General features: G+C 41.9%; 3 protein-coding genes across 3 annotated transcripts; 1 reads left to right on the top strand and 2 right to left on the bottom strand.

Annotated features, from left to right (window-relative positions):
* Positions 1-615: 615 nt before the first annotated feature.
* il17a/f3 (interleukin 17a/f3) lies at positions 616-2549 on the bottom strand. Its single transcript, XM_026319065.1, has 4 exons — positions 2432-2549; positions 1856-2061; positions 1544-1687; positions 616-853 (listed from the first exon to the last, which is right to left on the bottom strand). Exons 1-4 carry the CDS (start codon positions 2438-2440, stop codon positions 724-726), a joined length of 489 nt encoding a protein of 162 aa, XP_026174850.1. The 5' UTR covers positions 2441-2549; the 3' UTR covers positions 616-723.
* A 3456-nt stretch (positions 2550-6005) lies between these two features.
* On the bottom strand, positions 6006-11491 carry mcm3 (minichromosome maintenance complex component 3). Its single transcript, XM_026319533.1, has 17 exons — positions 11319-11491; positions 10906-11018; positions 10416-10624; positions 10140-10270; positions 9821-10059; positions 9631-9739; positions 9367-9520; positions 9139-9270; positions 8799-9007; positions 8524-8698; positions 8304-8430; positions 8008-8158; positions 7746-7886; positions 7519-7628; positions 7324-7397; positions 6900-6996; positions 6006-6673 (listed from the first exon to the last, which is right to left on the bottom strand). The coding sequence occupies exons 1-17, from the start codon at positions 11391-11393 to the stop codon at positions 6475-6477; spliced, it is 2445 nt and encodes an 814-aa protein (XP_026175318.1). The 5' UTR covers positions 11394-11491; the 3' UTR covers positions 6006-6474.
* A 738-nt stretch (positions 11492-12229) lies between these two features.
* Positions 12230-14464, top strand: paqr8 (progestin and adipoQ receptor family member VIII). Its single transcript, XM_026318942.1, has 2 exons — positions 12230-12429; positions 13337-14464. The coding sequence occupies exon 2, from the start codon at positions 13388-13390 to the stop codon at positions 14462-14464; it is 1077 nt and encodes a 358-aa protein (XP_026174727.1). The 5' UTR covers positions 12230-12429; positions 13337-13387.
* Positions 14465-24538: the final 10074 nt, after the last annotated feature.

Here is a 24538-nt window from a genome sequence, read left to right as displayed (position 1 = left end):
ATTTGGCATGGTCAGTAAAAGAACAGCTTGACTGAACTCACAATTTGCTCTTGTCCTCATTATTTCTAACAAGTCTGACACACACACAGACACACACTCTTGCATAGTTATCTTTGTGACCAGGAAAATGTCCTCTTTGTCAAAATGTCCTCACTTTGTTAAAATGTCCTCACTTTGTCGAAATGTCCTCACTTTGTCGAAATGTCCTCACTTTGTTGAAATGTCCTCACTTTGTCAAAATGTCCTCACTTTGTTGAAATGTCCTCACCTTGATAGAAATATGCTTAAATGGTACTCACAAAGATGGCTATATAAGTACACACACAGACACACACACGCATATGGGTGTAACTGCCACAGGACATGGAGAGGACAGGAAATTGGGAAACTATTAATTTAATGTAATGTAGATAGATTTTTCACAGCAAGATAAAATATCAAAGTTGGGATATAAACTTTAAAAAGCATTTTGATCATTTTTACAATGAAATAACATACATGGTTATTAAAAATGTGAGTTAAAACAATCATGGCCGCAAAACAATCATAGACACCCATAAAATAAAAACATACAGCAGATATGTTGAAAGCATCCAGGCTGTGACAGCATGACATTGTATTTTTACTGCTGGGTTAAAGCTGCAACCACCACAGGAAACAGAAGAAACACACATGCATTACAGTCATGTTTAAAGCATTGCTAACATCTGAAGCTGCTGTGTGTTACTGCTGCAGGATGACAGTGGACCTCACACAGGTACAGCCCACTGCGATCATCTCTGTCCCCAGTCTGAACTGATACTTCTTCCTGGCTTTCCTCCCTCTTTTGTTACTGCATCTCTGCCTTTGCACTCTGGAGTAGGATGGAAAAACAAATCAGGACTGAATATACATCGTTGATGTCTTCATCAGATTAAAAAAAAAAAAGCCAACAGCGTTATTGTTTGCTGGATTTAATTGCACTGGAAGTGACCATGGACAGGGATGAAATAAAAAGAAATCAACTGAAAACAATCCATCAGTCAGATTCAACCACGGCCTTTGAAATAAATATTTCCGGGGTTGTTTTCAGTTTCAGTGTCTTTGAGCTGTGCAGCAGAGCCTAACCTCAATGTTTGACACTGGATAATAAACTGGATAATAAACTGTTTACTGTTTCCATATTCTCACTACATCAAGGTGCAATTCCACTTTCCACAGGCTGCAAAACTTAGCACCAGAAAACATGATACTCGACAGCAAAAAGAGAAACCCCTGTGTTTGTTGTATTTGGCTGAACTCAAAATTGTCAAAAACAGCACATGCAACCAAGGATGGGAAATAAACACCAGGCTATATACATATTAAGCATAAAACAAGTCTCTATTCATCACCACACGCACAGTACGGTTTTAAGTTACAGGCACACACGGACTGCATAGACCATCATGGACTCAGGCAGATAACAAAATTTACAAACTTGACAACATGAGGCATGAATTGAACTTAAAAAAATCCATTCGACTATGAATTTCATTGTTGCTTTCAGACGGCAATGGCTCACCTGTGGAGCACCAGGGCCTGGTAATAAATGGGTTTGGCTTCCAGGGCTGCATCTTCACCTCCTCCCTCCAGACTCAGACAGCCAGAGGTCAGACACTGAGCGTGGTAAATCCTACTGGGAAATCGAGATGCCACATAGGAGTCCCTGCACGGAAAAGCAAAATTAAAGAGGAAAGATTTTCTGCCTTTCGAAGTTCAAAACCAAAAACCGAATAACTACACACATGTGCACCTGGTGATTTGTAGCACCAGTCATCTAAAGCAATGACAGAAAAACAACATTAAGTGTCCTCAGAGTTCATTGGTGCCTCACCTATATGTCCACGGTGACAGAGACCTGTTGGCGATGGATGAGGCAGACATGCCGGTGACACCAAGCAGCACTGATGGATTCAAGGCCAGTTTCACCCTCTGGACCTTCAGTCCCTTCTCATTCCCCAACTTCACAGAGACCGCCTGGCCTTTTCTGGAGGCATGCAACAGTGAGGCCAGGCCTAGCAGCAACAGAGCTCTCAGCACCTTTATATGAGAACATCAGGCAGGCCAGAAGCTCGGTTAGAAGGTACGGAAAACAAACAGCTGCTTAAAAACAAATCCAGAAGACGTGGATGAGAAAAGCACAAACTGTGGTGATCTACAAGAAAACACATTCAATAGCTTTAGCTGATTTTTGTCTGTTGTCAGTTCTAGCTTGGCTGGTTTTCAAACTAATGTGTGGATGCTAAAGTGCTATTATTTATGAGAGGACTCTTAGCTTTAAGACCTACATCATGACATTTTAAATCCTATCAGACTGTGTCCATTATGCTGTGTAAACCTTAAAGTCACCCCTTTCATATGTAATCTTATGATCACTGCTAATAGATAAAAGCAAAGTGGTTCAGCTCACCAACAGCATGACTGTGTTGTCTCACGCTCAGGGTCAACCTTTATCTGTGAAGCGTTCCTCTGATTTATAGTCGAGGCTACACTCCCGCTGTGATTCTATGCAGGCAGGTAGTGGTGGTGGCAAGATGTGTGATATATTTCCGCTGGGGCTGTCACTCATTTCAAGATACGCTGATCTTATGCTCAGATACGCTCAGATACCTGTTATCTAGCTAGCAAATGACAATAACTTGTGTTCTTTTCACTTGACCCCCCTTTGACCTATCATAATTAGGTCACAGCACATGGAAAAAGAAACAATTCCCCCTTTCCCCTAAAGTGTGAAAAGGCAAGTGACATTGACTGATATCCAGTCAAAAGGTGTGAAACTGTTTGACTTAGCTGTGAAAACACAAATTCTTACTTTTATAGCACAAAAGAAATATTTGAGTTAAAAAAAAAAAAAAAAGCACTGATGTAAAAACCTGTGTCCAAACCAAACCAGAGGGGGACTTTTTCAAGCTAAACCCAAGTCAAGCAAATAATCATTTGTGATTTTCAAAAAAATGTGACTCGAACTTTAATACACCAGCATGTAGCCCTCAGAATAATCAAATCTACAGTTTATTGAACCCTGTTACGTCAGAGAACGGTTTACTTTCCAACAATTAAGAACAATTTCATTGCATTATCACATAAAACAACTTGCAAGATAGATCAGTTATATTCTGAACTGCCTCAGCTTTGTTGAATGTTTTTATCCACGTCATGTAAAACACATCACTAACACCCACACACTGCAAACACACTCTAAACAATATAGGTCAAGGAAATGCTGACTGGGCTTCTGGTAATAACTCAGCATAACTACTGTGAAAAGACATATCATGTGGTAACATCTCCTCTATGCATCATATGAGTAAGGAGCCCACTAACTGGAGCACTGCTGTGCTGGATATACAGCAAAATATAGAGAAGAGGTTTCACAGCTAGACACAATTTCCCACCATGAATCCTGTATAAAGAATATACAGTCATATGCTCCTCACACCTTAATGTAAAGGTTTGCAACTCTGCATAAAAGATCTATAAAGGTTATAACTACAGTAGTGCCCCAACAGTCTGCCATCATCATGGATATTGCAGTGTGGCCTGGACAACACTATAAATAAAGTACTAGTATAAAGTACTCCAACAAGTCAGCTGACTTAACCCTCCTGTTATGTTGTGGGTCAAATTGACCCATTTTAAAGTTAAAAATTAAAAAGAAAAATAGTTAAAAGTATTTTTTCAGTATGAAACTTCTTCTGCTTGGCTTAATAAGTGTAATCAACATATAAAATAAAAATGATTCATTCCACATATTTGCAACCCCCCCCCCCTGCATGTTTATATTACAGAGATACTGTTCGGGTCAATTTGACCTGACAGTGAAAGTGGAGGCTAAAATGGGTCAGAAGTGTCAAATACTATTTGTTTCTTTGCAACTGTGAGACATATTTCATCCCAGTCTCACACGCACACACACACACACACTTTCCCTATTCTCTTGACCTCATCTGTAAAGTGCGAGAATGCAGGTGTCTTTATGACTTTTCTGTGAGAGGTAAAGAACACCACTGCACTAAATATTGATTGAAACGGTTAGTGATGGAGTTAATAATGAGATATAAACAATGTTTATTGGAATTTTTTGGTTTCTGACACTTTTGGATAATTAAACATGCCCCGGGTCAAATTGACCCAGGAACATCATTGCTGTTCCTGAGAAATGAACATAACAGGAGGGTTAAGCTCCCAGTCAGTTAGCTCTAAGAGCATATATATTCCTTCATAACAAGCACAGCTCAGAGGACTTTACAACTAACTGAACTAACTGACCAACAATCAGCTACGTTATATTACAGCCCAGTGCAAAGCCAACTATGGTAAGTTCTCAGAGAAAACATACAAAATGTCTTGTGATGAGCTTATGGGAATATCTCCCATTATTCTGTCAACCAAGCTGATTTGTGGCAGCTCAGCTAAAAATACATAAGAAGATCAGCTCCATGGTTGTAGTAGCAGTCAAAGCTGGCAGCATGAGAGAAAAAACACATTTTCCCACCATCTCCCTTCATCCCCGTCTAATGTATTTGACATGAAAGCAAAGCAAAAACTTCCTAAACAAACTTAGTAGTTCCCCTTGTATGAAATGCACTGGAGCATCAAACATCAGCCATCATGTATCAGTCCACTGATGGAGCTACACTTATTACCTCAATGACAAGTGGATTTACGTCTTACAGGAACAGGTCCAAGTGTTGAAGACAGCACCTGCAGTCCAAATATTGGAGAGCATTGTCTCCACAGACTGAACAAGATCATGGGGACTTTTTATAACGTGCATGGATGGCTATGCATGGATGTACTGTATGTGCCAAAGGTTTCATTTTATTCCTTGACCTGTACATTTGACATGTTAAAACAATCCTTGTTAAAGGTTTCACTTTGTAAAAACTGTAAAAACTCTCAACGGACACAGTTATCTTCCATACTAATCACTTTGCAAACCACAACACAACATTTTCACACATTAAGACAGATTACACCATTTGTTACACAGCATTAACCAGTGAGCAGTGTTGCTAGGTGAACCTTGTTAGAACAAGTTTAGGTGTTTCCCCTGCTCTCACTCTTTGCTCAGCTAACTAGTAGACACATTACGATTGTGGTATACATTTTGTCACCTTTAAAATAAATAAGGAAAGAATTTTGTCTCTAAGACACAAAGACAAGCAAGACAATGAGATACAATTTGAGCTTCCCAAGTTTCTAATTAAGCAGTAACAGAGTTTAATGCAGTGGCATTTTATTATATTTACTATGATCTCCCTGAAAGGAAAAACTAAAATGAAAAATGTTCTCATCGGAATCGATAGGATGCGGACATGAGCTGTAGGCTTTAGTAGCACCGTTATGAGTCAGCTGTGGGTGTTGAAGGGTCTGGCTCTTGTGTGCTCAAAGATCAGCAGTTGCTAGTTTCTCATCAGGTACTGTTGCACAACTTTCATGACTCTTTGGCGCCGAGACTCATGGGAACCGTTAGAACTTCGAGCCGCAAAGCAAACATCTACATTGCGCAGGTGCAACAATGCAGTGTACCCCCAGAACCTGAAATATCGTTACAGATGTGTGCTTTTTAATTGGAGCAAAGAAGTGTGAGAAAGAAAGTGGAAGGTGAAGAGTGACTTCTTACCCAGTCAAGCAGTGTAAGGCCTTCATGGGACAGGCCTCCCACACACATACATACACACACACTGAGGTCTGGTTTCAAGGTTTCAAATAAAATGCTTCTAGTAAACACTAGTACACAAGCAGGAAGACGTTTAAACATTCAAAATCTACTGTTACGGAAAACAGCAAACTTTCCCAGAATCACTGACATTTTTCTGGCTAAGTTCATGGTCACAGAAAATTAAGATACAGCCAGGTTTGGTTGGCTGCCAAACAAGGAGACCGCAGCACAATTACCGGCATTACAAGAGAAGTGATTCCTCCCAGATGTATATAGGTACAATACTTATGACACCGGTCACATCATTTAAACACCCAAGTCACTTCCAAAGCATGACATTTTATTCTTTTAATACACAGCTACAGTTAATTTCAAAACTTTTCAGTTATATACAAACCCAGGTGACATGTATGTGTGGCAAGGATGGGCCGAACGTTTCATTGCTATGTGAGAATTTTTGTACTCGGCCCTGGTAGCTCACTCAAATGCCCTTCTGTCTCATTCAGGTGATTTGAGGAGTCACCAGCAATATGTTGATACATGGTAATAAGGACATTATAAAGTAAAATGAACCTGACCAGAACAAATGAAAACGATCATATCCACCATAAGATGAAACCGCTTGAGATTATTCTTGGTGCCTGAAGCATAGAACAGCAGATTGGTTTATAGTGTGCAACGTGCACTTTGGGAAAAGATGAACAACAAAAAAAAACAAAACTAACGAGGTGTCCAATTTCTTTCAGAGTCAGTATCTGAAATCAGACAGTCTTTCTCCTCCTCTTCCCTTAGATCAGGAAGATGATGTCATCCGCCACCATGACCTGGTTGTCGTCCTGCATGCGAGCCAAAGCAGCACGAACCTCCAGTTCTGTGAACTGGTTCTGACGCTCCTTGTTGACGTCATCCATCAGTGTCTTCATCTTCACTGACTGAGCATGTGCAGCCTGGAACACTGCGAACAGGGAGGACTTGAACTCCTTCAGCCTGGAGAAGAAGAAAAAGAAATAAATGAAAATACAGCACAAGGAATATTTTCTTTTTTACAAAATTACAAGTTACCTATAACATCTTAGGTCTACACTGTCACCTTCATTCTATAACCAAATTAACTCAGGTATTCCTATTGTAATTAATTATTCTAACTGACAAGCAGATACTGAGGCCAGACTGAACATCACCTGTTGTCAACAGTATTGGAATTTCAACCCACCTTTCTGCAGACAGCTCAGCATCTTCAGCCTGTGATGTGGCATCCATGGGCTCCTCCTCTCGCTGTGGCTTCCCAGGTTTTGGGGTGCCAGCCTGAACTAAAGAGCACAGGGACCATTGTGAGAATTTCAAAACATACAGAAAGTAACAATGAATTAGAGGATTGTAAATCCCCCAAACATATGAGTACTTCAAATCTTGAGCATGTCTACAGTTAATCAGTATACTCTATCACTCAATTACATGAGCCCATGACTACTTAATGCTTCCAAGCATTCTAAGCAAGAAAACATTCAAAAAATACATTCAACAAGTAGATGTCCAAGACCGAAAATGAGTATGGCTCTCACTTGTGTCCGGAGAGAGTGATCCAGAAAGAGGAAGCATTGTGAGAGAGTTATTGAAGTTATTAAAGTGATGCTTACTCTCAGGGACATCGTGCTCTTCACTGAAGTCATACGGGCTGTAGGGTTCGCTGCTCTGAGAACCACGGCGCCCTCTGCAGGACATATGATATAGTCTAATCAATGACTTTAAAATGTATTTTAAAATTGACTAAGATGCACTGGTATAGCAAGGAGGGAAAGTGAGAAAATGCCTGTGTTTCAATGAGCATTCACCTCTTCCTCAAACTTCTCTGCGAACGCTGAGTGGACGCCTCCTCATTTGTTTCCTCCTCCGAACCAGAGTCCTGATCCTGCCTCGACCGTTTCTTCACCTTCTCCAAAACCTGCATGGAAATGCACACAACCCAGATGAATTTTTACTGCCATATTACCACAGACATCTTTTGTTGTTCTGACAAAAGCCATCGCCCGACTGTTAAGAGGCAAAGAGCAGTGAAGACCTTTTTGAAGTAGGCGAACTGGACCAGCTCCACAGCCACCTCCGTGTCCTCCAACTCGACGACTTTGCTCATTCGAGCCTTGGCATGTGCTGTGGATAGACGGATCAGGGTCTCCAGTGTTCGGGCTGTCACCGGAGAGGTCTGAGGAGTAGAATGAACATCGTTGGGAATTAAGTAGATGATTACACTTATTGACACACACACACACACACACACCACACTACAGAGCTCTGAGGAAACACTATGATCAGCCACTCCTCACCCTGGCAATATCAGAGCCCAGCTGCTCCTGGCTCCTCAGCCTCGAGTACTCCTCTGCAATGTGATTGGCTGCTTCCTCTGTCAGCACAGGTGTCACTACCTTGGCAATGTGGATGTACTTCCTCATAAACTCCTTACTCAGAATCCTATCCCTGATACAAAGGAAGACATTATTTGAGGCTTTCCATGTTCATTTAAACCAGACATCCAGAAATTTGCTGTAGAAGCTTGAAGTTGAAGTAGAAATTTGATCGTGATATTTTTATTCCATGCCAATAAAAGTACTAGAATGCGTACTTCTTTTTCTTGCTGCCATGCAACAAGTTGTTGTGTTTCTCATAGATCTGCAGCTCCTCATGCTCCTCTGCTACTGCGTCTGGATCTTCTGTAGCCAGGACGTCCACTGTCCCACCCAGTGCCATGGCTTTATATAAAAATAAATATTAACTTAATGCACTGGATACAAAAAAATTTGATAGAACTACAGAAGTAGTGTTTAAGTCCTGATCCACAGTACCTGCTCCTTCCTGCTCACGGGGGTCCCGGTAGCGGTGCATCCTCAGTACGTGGTCTGAGATCTCACGGTCCTGCTCGGGGTCCATCTGATCCAGCATGATGAACAGGAGATCGAAACGTGAGAGGAGGGAGTCCTGGAGGCCGATGTTCTCCATGGGGGTCTTATACTGGTCATACTGTTGTGATAGAACAGGATGCATGAAGATTGACCATAAACATTTACAGCAAACATGTAAGTTCCAGTTTTTAAAACTGGAAAAGGTCTCAGCTCCTCACCCTGCCATAGACGGGGTTGGCGGCTGCCAGCACAGAACAGCGGGCATTGAGGCGGGCGTGGATGCCAGCCTTTGCAATGGTGACGCGGCCCTGCTCCATCACTTCGTGGATGGCCGTACGATCCATGTCGGACATCTTGTCAAACTCATCAATGCACACCACGCCACGGTCTGCCAGCACCATGGCACCCGCCTCCAGACGACGCTCACCTAGTGGACAGAACAAAACAAAAAAATAAAAAGAAGAAAAGAAATAACCCATGTAGGTGAGTTCAAGCAGCAGAAAGATCTACGTGCTACGTGACTGTACAGGTGTTTTATTTGCTGTGGATGTGTCATACCGGTCTCCTGGTCAGTGGTGACAGCAGCAGTCAGACCCACACCAGAGGAGCCTCGTCCAGTGGTGGGGATGGCTCTAGGTGCTGTGTGAAGCACATAACGTAGCAGCTGGGACTTAGCAACTGATGGATCACCTGCAAAACAAAAGCAGCATAAGATGTTTTCCTGATATTAAAGCTGAATGAACACCTTAGCAGGGGAAATAAACAAAAATTAAATAAATCAGGCACCGATGAGCAAGATGTTGATGTCTCCTCTGATGCGGGATCCATTTTCTAGCACCTTCTCCACACCACCCAACAGCATGCAGAGGATGGCCTTCTTGATGTACTCATGGCCATGAATACTGGGAGCCAGGGAGCGAGCCAGCTGATCAAACACATCCTGAGAAAAAACAGACAAAGGGGAGATTTAGTTTCTCATGTAGTTCAGTGAGTTATTTTCCTTACACATGGAAAACAGCAAGCAGTCAGGCAGGAAGATTCAGTCCTTACTGTGCTGCAGGTCCGCTTGAAGTTCCTGATTTTAGCCACGTCGCTAGCGGAGAAGTATGGTGACACCTCTTTGCTCATTTGTTTGACATGGCAGGCAATCATGATGGTCCTGGGAGGAAAAACAGTGACGAGGTAAAGGTAATGAAGAAGGCTCATGAGCACCAAACCAAAACCCTTCACTCTGTCTCACCTGAATGTGCCGGAGGTGAATCCTCCCTTCTTGCCAGGCAGACAGCGGTACGTTCCAACTACCTGCACCCTGTCTCCAGGTTTGACTGTGTCCACCAGGTCATTGTCCAGGATGATGTCCACAGAGCGAGGCAGCTGGCCAGCAGGGGCCTTCTCTGGCATCTCCTGCACTGTAATGGTCTGGTGGTCCTTGTAGATGGACAGGCCAAACTCTGTCTCCAGAGGGTTGTTCTCCTCATCCTGACAGGTGAGATGGCAACAAAGTGAGTGCTTTTCTTATGAGAAATGCCATAGGAACACTAATTTATCACCATGGTTACCTTGGTGGGATAGATGGCACTGGAAGGGAAAGCATCCAGGGAGGTCATGTCTGTATACTTCCTTTCTAATGTCTTCTTGGTGGCCGGGCAGTAGTGGACACTGCGCACCACTTTGGGACGGACCAAAGAACCTGAAGAAGAATGAGAAGATCAAAAAATATAATGTAAGCATCACTATCGCCATGAAGATAATTTAAATACACGTTCAGAATCGTTCCTTGAAGAGCAAAAGATGACACCAAGTACTGATCAGGAAAATGGAAACAATAAACCTACACTTGGTGATGATGCCCTCCACACACACCATGCTGCCCAGCAGTCGGGACGTCAGGGTACGAGGGGTGACGTGCTTGGAGCCGAAGCTGCCCTCCAGGCCGATGAAGAACTCCTCGTACTGCTTGGCGTATGTGCCGTCCACCGACGCCACAAGGTCCTTCAGAGCCAGCTGGAACGCCAGCAGCTCCTCAAAGGCATTGTTCATCAGCCTGACAGACATTTGGGTCACAGGTTTAATTGTGTGTTTCTATTACTCTGCTTAAAGTCCAATAAGACACCAAGACTAAGCCAGTTGGTTCCTCAGAGCTTCACTGCCAAATTGACTACATGTGTCCAACAAAGTGAAAACACTGAGTGTGGTGAGATGGTAAACTGCTGTAACGTTACTCTGCAGCAGTAACACAGGCAGTGAAGCCTTCAAAGCTAAAGTTACTAACTGGCTTCAGTCATGTCACCGACACGTCCACACACACAGCGGTCCCTTTCTTACTTTGCAGCCCGGGCCTCGTTGCGTCTCCTCAGGTCGTTGATGTTGACTATGAGCCGAGCTTTATTCTCGCTGATCATATCCCGGACTTTGCTCTGGTAGATTCCCTGGTCTTGCTGCAGAGAAACAGCCAGAAGGTTAAAGCTCGCTTCATTTTATTTCAGCCCAAGTTCATTTGAGAGATGTCATTTGGGGCATACATCTCCACTTACCGCCGGCTAACAGAACATTAAGGGTCAGCCAGCCTCTACAAACGAGTCTGGACTGACTGACTGACTGACTAACTAACTAACTAACTAACATTGCTGTCTGATATTTCCTAGTCTACAAACTGAACGCTAACTTTACTTCTTTTGTTGTGACCGCATGGTTTCTACTTTCATCCCCACAACAAACCCCACAAAACCCAGACTTACATCATCATCCAGAAAGTCCAGGTAATCCCTCTGAGCCTCCCTCATCTCCCGGTCGTCTACCACATCGGTTGCCATTATGTGCGATTATTCCTTCTGCTTCAAAATCCTTTAACTATTACACAGACCTTAATACAGTGTACCCCGCTGCCGTCAAGCCGCACAACTCAGGGCTTTTCCCGCCACTGCGTACCGGAAACAAGCGCAGCGTCAGATGTGATTGGTCAACTCGGCACGCACTCATTTGCATAAGCGGCGGGTGAACGTGAAACTGTCCAATAGAGTCCTCGTGTCCCCACCGGACCACGCCCACTAAAGAACTCCCGCGAAAACGGAGCAGGAAAGGGCGGGGTGTTAAGAAGAGAGGAAGAATTTGTCCAGAAGATGGCGACATAAACACAGACCGTCAGTCTGCAAACCAAGACACGCCATGAAGTCCCATTTAAACACGAGACACCAATGCATTTCATTAACAGCCCATAAATAAAGGAACAGCGCTGTTAATATCACCACAATACTGCCTGAAGAAGTTTATTAGGCAGCCCACACCAAGATAAAACTGACTACTGTTCCTTTTTCTGCAAACTGATTTAGATCAATCCGCTGTGTGATGGGTTTCAGAGCTGATCCTGCACACAGAGTTGTTTGGGTTGGGTCAGCCTCACTGACAGAACCTATATCGGCCGGACAAACCCGTAGAAACAGGATTCAGCAGCAGCACAAACCTCCAAACCTGCCTCGGCCCCTCCCTAAAGCTTTTTATTCCTGATCTCCATTGTGTGAACTCAAACAGAAGCTGTATTTATTGCTACATAATTGACGCAGTTTCGACACCCTAATAATTTCTCTGCACTTCGGGGCGTTTCTGCTGTGTTTAACCCGCCCACACTTCCAGGTGACCGGTCTGTCGGCTCAGCTGGGTCTTTACTCTCTCTCTCCCCGCTGCCTCCAACATAACCGACCTCTTTACTCCGCCGTGTTCCACCTACCCACGTCTCTGCACTTTATGATAGGCTAGAGGACTACAACATGTAGTCTAACCCCTTTAAAACCCCCTTTCCTGCAAAGACCTCCGACTCCATAGGGGCAACAGATGTTCTGTCCACACCAGCAGGTGAGATGTTTCTTCTTACGCCAACACTACTTGAACTCATACAGCTCTACAGTACGTTAGTTTGGAGCCGTATTATTTTAAGTAAGGCAGCATTTTTACCACTTTTGTAAATGAAAAGTTTGATTTCAGGCTGCTTTATATATATTTTTTATATATATTTATATATTTTAGGCTATGTGGGCGAGATCCACCCACAGGTGACAGCTTGTTTGTCCTGGGATTTAAATAGGTGCTAGTCTCTGGGTCAGAGGAGTGTGTCAGGAGTAGTGTTTTTTGTGACAACAGCAAATTGAGAAAGTGGACAGGGATATGCCTTAGGAGGGTATAGTACTGTACAGTATACAGTACCTGTTGCGCAACACAATCCATCTTCATATGGGTGAATGTCCTGTTGCCTCCATAGATGCTCATTTACCACGCCAACCTGCTTTATAGTCTTCTCAGCGTTCCTATTATAATGGTGACAGGTTAGACCGCAGACCTGCTTGTCTGGTATGTGTGACTTGTGGTGAGAAATGCCTGTCTGTTGCTAGGCTGTGTGTGTTTCTTTTATTACCGTGTCATTGTTTTATTTTATTGAAATGTGCAGGAGTCCAGACCCACATATTGTACATGTGTTACCCTACAGGCACATTTAACTGCAGATATGTGTGTTTAAGAGTTCACAAAACTGCCGTAGTTTGTTGATCTGTCCGTAGGAATTTCACAGCACTAGTTTGAAGTTTTATAAACTTTATTCCCTAGTTTAAATCCCTTTCAGCTTGAATTGAGCTAAGTCTTCAGTTTCTCTTCACCCTTCACCCTCAGCTTGAATCTACATAGCTTTCACACTCACTGAATTCCATGTAGCAGTCTCTCTGATAAAGTCATTACCGGCATTAACTAACTTCATGTCTCTTTTTTTCAGTTTTGCCTCTAGCATTTCTTCTTCTTCTTCTCTCACTTCCATCACTGAGCTATGGCTGGCGACATTCTGCAGCGTTTCATCACCTACACCCTGAACATCAAACACCTCAGCCCCCTCACCCACCTTTCAAACCTCATTCCTTCCTCCCTTCCTTCACCCCGCCCCACCGTTGCTGCGTCCCGGGTCCCCAGCCTTTTCCGAGAGCCCTACATCCTCTCAGGCTACCGGCCTGTGAAGCAGGACTGGCGCTGCTACCTCCTGAGCGTCTTCCAGAGACACAATGAATCCTTGAACGTGTGGACTCACATATTGGCAAGTGTTGTGCTGCTGCTTCGCTGGTGGGCCAACGTAGGCATCCTGGGGTACACCTTGGATGCAGCCTTTTTACCTCTGATCCTCTTCTTAGTGTCTTCTCTCAGCTATATGTTCCTCAGCGTGACAGCTCACCTCTTGCAGTCTCACTCTGAACATGCACACTACTTCTTTTTCTTCATGGACTATGTTGGCGTAGCCCTGTATCAATATGGTTGTTCACTTGGCCATTATTTCTACACATCAGAACCAGCATGGAGAGAAAGCTCCATCAGTCTGTTGTTTTTACCCAGAGCTGCTTTCTTTGGATGGCTGTCCTGTGCTGGCTGCTGTTTCGCCAAGTTCAGGTATCAGCGGCCATATCCACTGCAGCGTAAAATCTGCCAGCTGATCCCCACCACCCTAGCTTACCTATTGGACATCAGCCCTGTCATTCACCGCCTATTCACTGTCTCATGGACACATGAACCATCACAGCTGTTCCACGCCCTCCAAATTGCCTCATTCCTCCTGTCTGCTGTCTTTTTCTCCTTTCCCATCCCAGAGTGCTTTTTCCCAGGTCACTGTGACTTTGTGGGCCAGGGTCACCAGATCTTCCACGTGTTTCTTTCCCTGTGCACCATGTTCCAGCTGGAGGCTCTGTTCCAGGACTATGCCAAGCGGAGGGATATGGTGGTGGAGGTATTTGGGAAGAGGCAGCTGTGGTGGGCTTGTGTATCCTTCCCCGCCCTGTTTACGTGTTGCATCCTGACAGCACTAATCACAATGAGGCACATGAAGAAGCAACTGCAGGGTAAACAAGAGAGAGACAAGTGAAATATGCTTGTGTAAGTGTGTGTGTGTGAGAACAAGAGAGTTATAGGTTTGAATGCACCTAATAATAATAATAATGATCCAAGTCTTTATCTTTTTATCTTTATGTTGTTGAACAGTTTGTCTCATAAATGTAATTACTTAGAATATTTCTTAAAAATAAAACAATGTAAAAAAGCCACTTGCCTGGTACAATTTACAGGTTACCTGAAAAGGGATTAACTTCCTATTCATCCAAGCAACAGTTGGCTTGGTGGACTCCATGGTTTTCTTACTATGGCTCAGTAAAGTTTTCCACTGTGAATCATCCTGACGTTGCCACTGCTGCTGATAACAGAGACTGTTCAGAGTGGAACCAGGACGAAGGCTGAAACATACCAGAAGCAAATATAATAATGTCTCAATGTAAAAGTTGAAACTGCTTCAGTTTCTGAAACCGAGATACTACAGATACATATCCTGGGATACTAAAGGATATGAGTATACTGTAAATGTCTGTATATCCATCCATTATCTATACCCACATATTCCTAAATAGGGTCACAGGGATTTGCTGGAACCTATCCCAGGCAGGTTGTGAACCCAGGTCCTTCTTGCTGTGAGGTAACAATGCTAACCAATAACCACTGTGCTGCCGTAGACAGGATATTTTTCAAGCTATTTCCTTCTAATCTGATACTGAAAAAAACAAGCAACTGCTTGTTCATAATTAGTTTGCTCTCCAGTCTTGGACATACTGCTACTGTCTTCTCTGAGCCTAACAATATTTGTCATTCCTGTTTCCTATTCTCTGCTGAGGAGCAGTATCAGGATCGAAAGACGAGTGAAAGAACAAATCTGGATGATGGCATTCACCAAAGTGCACTAGCCAGATAGTGGGATTTAGGTGAACAAAGAGGCTAGTTTAATGCTGAGGCAGTGGGGGGAGAAGTTGGCAGAACAAGTCTTCCAAATAGATAATATCCCTCAGCAGATCCAGTTACAATGAAGTGCTTGTGTTGGCTGGTGGAGATGACAGAAGACAACAGTGCCCTGCAGGGGCAAAAGGCAGCAACTGCATGGTGATTTTTACAGCTCCAATAAGCCCACTTTCCTTTGCAGGGTTAAACCCAGCATACATCAGGAGGGTTATTAGTTTTTTCAATCCACAAACACAATTATTTGTTAGCAATGTTCATTCTTATATCGGCAAATTGTGCTTTCAGGATTATTATACAAATGTTTGAAATTGGCCATGATTCCTGGAGGCTTCCTCTCTCCCTCAGCGATTATTGATTCTGCTTTGCACCAGTGAACAAATGTCATGTGTAAGTGGATATGTAGATTCTATGTTTCTGCACCTACAAAGTCTAAAACTCAAGACCAGGGATTAACTAATTCTTGGTTTAAGCCCAAACCCAACAGGAATCAATCTAAATCGATATAAATATAAATATACATTTTACATTTAACTGAAGATGGAAGAACTGTTTTTCTTTGGGAGGTAAACAGCAGGAGACCTGCTGAAATGTGTTTAAATATTTGAATACAGGTGAATTGGTCTGCTCTGGTGCCATTGGACAGAGTACTTCCACTGACGGAGCAGCCAAAAAGATAAATAAATAAAAAAACTTCAACACTGATGCCATTGTTGAGAAGGAGTGGCTGAAAAAATGCGCACAATTTACATTAACACACTGCAGGTTTACACCATGCTGTGGTATGCTACATCACTGCCTGCATGTGTTTCCTGTGGCTGTCATACCCAACATACCAGTGACACAGAGGAACTATGGGGTGAAACAATAGTCTTATCTTCTCTAGTCTCCTCCTGTTCGTTCCAGGGATTGTTCGTCACCCAGAGGAATGAATAGGACTGTAATGATAGATGGGAATCATAGCTTGTAACTGGGAAGACTGCATATTTACAGGAGCCACTGGGGCCCGTGTATGTTAAATGACATGATTTGGAAAACAGGTGTAGTGCAGTGTTGCATCAAGAAAGAAGTGTAAGGTAAGGTAGGTGATCCTGGAAAAACCATCAAGAAGAATTTGGTCATGGCTTATTCAGATGTAACTTAGATAAAGTTAGTGTTATGACAGTTTTGCTGGCAAACGTTAAAGTTAACAAACCCCCCTTAAATAACCCCTAAAATGAAACTGATAATTAACTGTGCAGCAGAAAAATGTCAGCATGGCATCCTTTTTCAGCCCATTTTGCTTTCTCAGCTGCCACAATCTTTTATAAGCCGCACCAATATTAATTCTGGTTTTAGTTCTTGCAGCATCCACTTTCTCTTTAGTTGTAGCTTTCTTGAGTACAGTCGGAATAAGGAACAGGAATAAGCATGTATCGATGATGGATTGATGGATGGATGGATGGATGGATGGATGGATGGATGGATGGATGGGTAGTGTAAACAACAACTTTTGACATGGAAAAATACTCACATAAATGGGCCAGTACCAGTAGTTCTTGATGGATCAAACTGATTGCTAACATTTGCTTCAGTGTGGTGCAGAAATGACGTCACTACACCAGTCATCAGCTGGCTCATATTACTACAACATTCCTACAGGCTTTTGTGTGAAAGCAAAGAGAGAAAAGGCCCTTAATGCCTGTAGTCCTCTGTCCATTCCTGAGTAGGGTATTTCCTGGAGCTTATCCCTTAGAACTGTTTGGGCCGAAAGGGCCTATTCACACCTGAGGAAAAAAGCTCTGGGAAGGAAATACTATTTTTTATACATTAAACCATCAAACTGAAAAAGTATAGTTCCCTCTGTGCATAAGCAACAGATAACTTTTAACAATGCTCAGTGGCAAAAATCAGATTCTTCTGCCATTTTCAAGAGCCAAGATATTCTTATAACAACAGAGGTCTGTGACCCCGAGTGACATCTGTTAAGGTCCAACCTGGATCAACAGTGCCCTCATCAGGACATTGTCCAAATGCCTTGATGAGCTGTGGAACTGAAAAATGCAGTTTCAGACAGTAATGATTGTAATTTATTGGAACTGTGTCTTATTTTGAAAACATGACCATTAAACATACACTTAAATATTTTTTTGGTGTCCTATAAAGTTTATATTTGTTCAGTTTAGGTGTGTCTTTTTATATGTTTATTATTGAATCTAACTTTTTCTCTTTCGATGTCTTGGAGAAAGACATTCCCAGTGAAGCTACTCAATGTTTTTCCTGAACACACACTCACTCATACAAATGTGCCATCTACTCAGCTCTAAGTCAAACCAACCAGCTGCAGAAACAGGCTAAAACATCTTCATCTTCACATTGAGCCATTGTTCATTCATTTCAATTTTTTCCTTGTTTTTGTTGTTGATCAATGTTGATCACCACACAACAGCTATTTAATCAAACTTGTCATTTAAAGTATTTACATTTTAAGCTGATTCCATTCTGATATCTTATGTGCCATTTGAACTGTATCAGTGTTTATTGTATTATAATTTATTTAGATTATAAATCACATTAAATTTTGTTCTGGTCTGGTTTTGTTCCTTTCATTTGTGATACTAGAAAGTCACTATATCAAGAATTCATCCATCAGACATGAGATTGATAATTTATGAATTATTAATTACTCTTTCCTATTACACTAAATTCTGGTTAGTCCACCACAAAGAGAGCTGGTGCCCCAATTCAAGTATTTTAATCATAAATTAATTTTGAGGTAAATCCACCATATGACCTTAGATAGGTTTAGGAGTTTGGCTGAAAGCAGTGACACATCCTACGTCTTTAACCCTCAGTCCAACACTGTAGATGTTGATGGAGCCAAAACCTGACTTACATCTAGTTAATGACAGTTTGACCTGTAGGAGCCCTTCCCAAACTTAAGCAGTTTAATGAGAAGTTCGTCCTGCTCTCAGATGAGCCAGTCACTTCTAATCAACTCCAACTAAGTTTAGGTGTAATTGGGGATTTACTTCACAATGCACCTGAGGGCAGGTTGATTCAGGCCATTTTAACCACAAAGGCATTTTGCAAGAACAGCAGGAAACTGTGACCAGAGGATCTGTTAGACCTGTATGTGCATGAAACAAGAAGATAAAGACAACATAGGTACAAATACAGAAATGATCCAGAGATAAACTGGCGACAGATGGACAAGAGTTTAAAGGTTTTGAGACCTACACATGTAAACTGGACTATAGGCAGCTTTGCCCCATACACACAGGTACTATATGCTATAACACAATAACACACAGTGACAATATCATCTCTTCAATATCTAGAGGCAGCATGTAGTATATTGCAGCTCATTAGCTACCAATTAAGAGCAATAAGTGGCTGATTATCAGCAATCAGCAGGAGGACTATAGAGACTGTGATGCTGCTGTTGGCCTCATTAGATTCAAATCATGCAAACCCATGAGACAAATGAAAATAAAGTGGGCCATCAATGAAAATCTGACGTTTTGCTCAAAGATTATTAGAAATAATTTACCTGGGTATCCCACTCCTGATTGGCTGAACACACCTGATCCAGGTAATCAGTGGTGGGTAAGGCAGGGATAGTTGGAAAACAAACAGGGCAGGGTCCTTGAGGACCAGGACTGAGAACCACTGAGGTCTAGATGGATCAAGACTGACCACCCTCCCTCATCTTTAGGAAAAGATTATTCTGAATAGGTGTTTGTGCATGACACCTGCAAATGTCTGCAGCAGTTATGATGGTAAAATGTAATGTAACATGCTGTAATGCACTTAGGGTTTGTATTATGCCATAGATAAGTCAGGCAGTCATTGATTCAGTTGACAGCAGGAATACAGAAGGACTCAGAAGCAAAGAGACAGAAAGAGCAAAATCACTAGATGTTGGTTGTGAAACATTTCTGATACGTTGCTGTGCTGTGGCCTCACTTAGAGAGTGTGACAGGACCATATACCATGTACAAAGCAAGCTACAAAATATGTTTCTGTATGACAGACTGATGGAGCGGGAGCCAACGGCACTGCTCCACATCCCACCTCGCAGAAACCCAGCTTTCCACACTAGACATTGTCCCAAATGGACAGATGGGAGGAAAAAAAGAGAGGAAGGTAGGAGGGAAAATTGGCCCCGTCCTCTGCCAGCTCAAGCCTCTACACCTTAAAATCATCAGGTCAAACATTCACTGGGTGAAACTTTTTAATTTCATCTCATTCAAAGATGTGAATTCAAATGACAATAATTTTTCAGCTAAAGACTGTCTGTCTGTTATTTATTGTATGCTGTGGCTTCTGCATGTTTTTACCATTCATTTGTAACTACCTTCACATAAACTGTACTGATCAGGCACAAATCATTGTTGTCATTTATTTTAACGCCTATGCATGAAGAAAACCTGCTGGAGTTAGTCCATGTTGCATTTAGCCTGACAGATCTACTTGAAAGGTATTGATCTCAGGCTTGTTTGTCCAATAGTTACATGTCAGACAACTTTACTTGAATTGATTTTTCACATTTTTGACTTTGCAGTCTAACTATCTGACTAAGTTATGATCACAGTCAGCACAGGAACTCCAGAAAGATGTTGCCTCAGCCCAAAACTCTTCTCCCTGAACACCTTGGACTGCGTCTCCACCCTGGACAACACCGTCATCAGTAAGTATGCAGACAGGACAACTATACTGGGCCTCATCAAGGGGGATGTAGCAGATTTATCTCGAAAATTATTTAATAAGAGAATGATTATTTTGGGGCCACCAGGTTTTAGTATAATTAATATGACCAATTAATTATATATAAACTATCAATCAAATGTGTTCACTTCACAGCAAACAGGAACAAAATAGAAGAAATTAATATTATGTAATTTATTGTATTAAATGAATAATAAAGTAAATGCAGATGTAGTTTAAATTGTGAATGATGATCTATTGGAACAAAGAATGAAATTGAAATATGAGCAATTTGGACTGATTGGACCAGATAAATATAAATGAGCAAAGTTGTAGTGAGAATGGATTTGCTATGAAGTATTAAAAAAAAAAACACTTTATCTGATAAATGAGAGAAATGTCTGAATGAAAGGGGCAAAGCATGAATGTGAAAGGAAAAACGCTCAGTCTAAAGTCAAGACAAACATCAGCCCGGTTCAGAATAAAAAATGGAGTTTGCCTACTTTGGGGTTTTGTTGGACCTGGAAGTGCACAGATGACACTATACCCTGTTGGTTTGGTGCTGGTTTTGTCAATGTGCTGGAACAACACAAGACAGTTCCCCTATGGCAGCCTGTGTCATTGACCAACAATGCAGGGTCCGTTGCTCTGTCCAGTGTCAGTAGGTGGGTGATGCTGGGTCAGCAAGGCACAGCTGGAGAAGGAGGGACATGTAGGTGATCTGATCTGGATGCAAAAGTCACTAATTATTTAGAAGAACTGCAAAATGAAATTCAGCTCTACTGTAATTAAATTTAGATATTGGGTGGCTTGATGCGTGTATGAAAAAAAAGTTCAGTATTCAAGAAGAAAAGTTCTAAGAACGTTGAGCACTGAGAGAGTAGGACAATAAGAAGAGAAATGGCCTCTGAACCAGACAAACACAAAATGTGGTTTAAGCTGAAAAATAAGCAGAAGACTTGTACCAAGTCAAAGGGTAAAAAAAGCGAACATTCAGATTTCCCAGGGACAAAGGAAGTCTCTTAATTTTTATTCACCCTAGAGAAGGGGGGTCAGCCTCAGGGATACTCTGGTCCATTGACATTGGACCAGGAGATCAGTTGTCACAGTAATCAATAGTTAGTTAACTGAATCTTATGCACATGAACAATGATTCTCACCTCTTAATAGAAGAGATAGCATGTCTGTTTATGACCTTATCATAAACATAGACAAGACCAAGGAAATAATCATGGACTGTAGGAGAATGTCCTCCCCTGTATAGCTTCTCAATATCAATGGACCTGAGGTGGAGAGAACTGATAGTCACAAGTTTCTGAGCCTTAAGTGACGTCAAACCTGACGTGAGTCAAAAACACAGTGAAAAGGCCCAGCAGCAGCTCAATGTCTTTAGGCTGCTGAGGAAGGATGGACTCAGCTTTTGCGTCCTCACCCAGGCTTACAGAGGACTTATAAAGAGCATCCTCACAAATGGTATCACAGTCTGGTATGAGCTCCCCAAAGTTAATAAGACTGCAGAGGGGACCACTGGATCTGACGTCCCACCCATGGGCACTCTATACACACAACGCTGCAGAAAAACAGCACAGCACATTTTCAGGGACACACACCACCCAGCTCACTCCCTGCTCAGACATAAATATTCATCTCTGTTATATACAGACTTGCTGCTACAGCAACTCTATGTTCATAACCTGGTTATTATAACTGTTATACAGAGACCTCCATTCTCTAATGTTATTGATCTTCTCTTCTCGGAATAAAGATGTGGAGGCTAATATTTTCATATGCTATAATGTGAAATACTATATTTATATTTCTCATATGAAAGCAACAGTGTTGTATAGTGTTCAATTGTATTTGAAGTGGAGTTGCTTTCTTTATTTCTCTCTTGTTGTAGCTGCTCTTTGGCAAAGTCCAGGTATTGTTGGCCATACCCGCTGTAGCATAAAATGATCCCCACCACTCTAACATACCTTTTGGACATCAACCCCATAGACCATCACCTGTTCATTGTCTCTTGGGGGCCCGTATTCACAAGGTTTCTTAGAATCCCCTGAGAGCTCCTATCTTAGCGTAAAAAGTCCTAGCTGGGAGTCCTAGACTAAAAGTGATTTAGGAAATTTCTCAGAGCAACTCTGGGTAAGTAAAATACAAAAACCTTTATCTTAGTGAGGAGCGGTGGTTGACCCCGTTGCTAGGGATGACAGCATTTCAAGGACTGTGATTGGTTGATCAAAAACTATCTGTGAAGGTCTTAAAATGTGCTCTTTGTGAAAATAGAATAAATGATAACAGAATGAACAGTGAAACCATAAAATGTTTGTATATTCATGAATACAGGCTACTTTATGCAAAGTTTTTGTAGACTAAATATCTTAAAGTTAATTAAAACAGCCAAATGTTGAAAATGTGTCTTCCAGTTTCCATGCAGTAGTTACTATATTTAAGTGCTTACATTTATTTACCATACTGGTTTTATGACTTGTAATCCATTTGAGATTGATGGGAGCTAAATGACTCAGCTTTTACCAGTTTACATGATTGTAGGACAGTCAGTTGCACTTTTGGATGGCATGTAGCCAACAATCCAAGAGAGAGGGAAGGAAGTAAAAGAACAAGAAAACCAAACTGGACAGAAGAGACTGGGAAACCAGAAGCATTTCCATACTTTGTACGATCACTCTGCTGATGGAAGGTTGTGACAGACTCAAGTCATCACTACTGCACTGTTGCATTTTTCCATTTGCCAAATACCTCGTTGTTGCAATCACTTTCATTGTGATTGTAACTCTAATAAGTTCGACCACAAACATTATCCCATCACGATCTGTAATGTTTAATTAACTCATGATCGTTCATTGTTTGGAGAATATTTCTTCTTTAGGCCATTTTGTCCTCTGCTAAAGAAACCCTTAAGTCTCTTAAAAGTCCTCCTCTCTACTCTTAATAATTTTTACCTTTGGAGCTGTTTTTAGGGCTAAGATGTTTCGTGAATCATTTTTATCTTTACTAAGATTTAGTCTTAAATTTAAGGAGTAATTCTAAGAAAACATCATAATTCTAAGAATTTTCTTATAATTTCGTCACTAGGAGGAAGTTTTAGGCTGAGGAAGCTTTGTGAATATGGGCCCAGATCTTCCACCTGCTTCTTCTTTTTATTTATTTTTTTGTTTGATGGTGCATTGCTACCACCTCCTGAACTGGAGCATGGAACAAAATGGCTCTCTAAGAATTACTATTAATTACAGTTACAATATTCTCCTATCACACCTGTTTTCCCCAAGAATGTAAGTATCGCTTTATATATTATATGAGTTGACTTTAATTTCTCTATTTTCCTATGTTCCATTTTTATCTTCTGATTTTCCAACTCCTCTTTCTTTACTAGCTTCACCTACCCAAATCCTCCACACTCCATAAATGCATGTGCAGTGGTTTCCTGAATCTGGAAGGTGAGTCATGGAAACTCGACTTCTTCTAGTTGAGTTGAAACATTTCACCACTCATCCAATTCTTCAGTCTGAGGGAATCTGATTAGAGGAATTCACCCTTCAGTTTGGTTTCACTTCACACCTGGCCTGAATAGGGTCATTAAGTGAACAATTGAATTGAGGTCAGGAGGAGCTGCTCCTCCTGTGCTGGACCATTCTCCTGTTAAGTGGTTGTTTGGTTTCTCCAATGTAGAGTTGTCAGCATTCTTCTTTACATCGGGCGGCATATATTACATTGCTCCTCTTTTGTTTTGGTGTCAGTCTCTGTGTCAGTGTCTTAAATAAAGCATGCGGCTCGCGTCTTGGGCAGCGTGCAGCAGATAAAGCAGCAGCAACACTATAATATGCTGATATACTCTATATAATACTCCATATAAAACCCAGAAACTAAGCTTTCTATGCTCAGGCTCATAAAGGGTTAAGTTCCTCCAAAGTTTCCTCTAAAAGGATTCTAGTAAATACTCCTGTCCTCTCACCCACTACTTTTTCCAATATATCTTTTTACAGATTGTCTGCAGCTTTAATGCTTTATTTTTCTCTTTAGCGTTTTTTGTATTTGCAACAGACTACCATCACTCAGCACTTTCTCCAGGTCTATTCCCCCAATTGCCTTTCACAACCCATTAGTCAGTACTATGGGACTGACTGGCTTAATTTCATCTACCTTAAATTTAAAGAGTCTTTCTTCCACCGTTCCCATCTTCATCATACTCATGTCACTTGATTCTCTCTTCGATCCTCCTTCCTCCTCCTCCTCCTCTCCTAATTTTCATAATCCTTGTATGTTCCATATCTATTACTTCATCATCTGACAGTCCAACAGCTATTTCCCATTCTGACCCAGTCACAATCTAGATTATTCCTACACCATCACAGAGAGACTGAACCTTTGATACACTGCTGCTTGCCTTACTTTCCTTCCACCTGCTTCTTTCCCTGTGCACCATGTTCCAGCTGGAGGCTGTTCCAGGACTGTC

The sequence above is a fragment of the Mastacembelus armatus genome, chromosome 24 (genome assembly GCF_900324485.2).
Source record: "Mastacembelus armatus chromosome 24, fMasArm1.2, whole genome shotgun sequence".
Taxonomy (NCBI): Eukaryota; Metazoa; Chordata; class Actinopteri; order Synbranchiformes; family Mastacembelidae; genus Mastacembelus; species Mastacembelus armatus.
This window is presented reverse-complemented; position numbering and strand designations above follow the sequence as displayed.

What these genes read in the sequence shown, in the direction of transcription:
- il17a/f3 (XM_026319065.1), bottom strand. An exon ending in CTGTCACCGTGGACATATAG is followed by an intron (nt 1,688 to 1,855) that starts GTGAGGCACCAA and finishes TTTTCCGTGCAG; the next exon opens with GGACTCCTATGTGGCATCTC. An exon ending in CAGGCCCTGGTGCTCCACAG is followed by an intron (nt 854 to 1,543) that starts GTGAGCCATTGC and finishes ATCCTACTCCAG; the next exon opens with AGTGCAAAGGCAGAGATGCA.
- mcm3 (XM_026319533.1), bottom strand. Translation starts at nt 11,393, where the DNA reads ATGGCAACCGATGTGGTAGACGACCGGGAGATGAGGGAGGCTCAGAGG. An exon ending in CAGAGAAGTTTGAGGAAGAG is followed by an intron (nt 7,398 to 7,518) that starts GTGAATGCTCAT and finishes TATGTCCTGCAG; the next exon opens with AGGGCGCCGTGGTTCTCAGA. An exon ending in GCTGAGCTGTCTGCAGAAAG is followed by an intron (nt 6,674 to 6,899) that starts GTGGGTTGAAAT and finishes CTTCTTCTCCAG; the next exon opens with GCTGAAGGAGTTCAAGTCCT.
- paqr8 (XM_026318942.1), top strand. Translation starts at nt 13,388, where the DNA reads ATGGCTGGCGACATTCTGCAGCGTTTCATCACCTACACCCTGAACATC.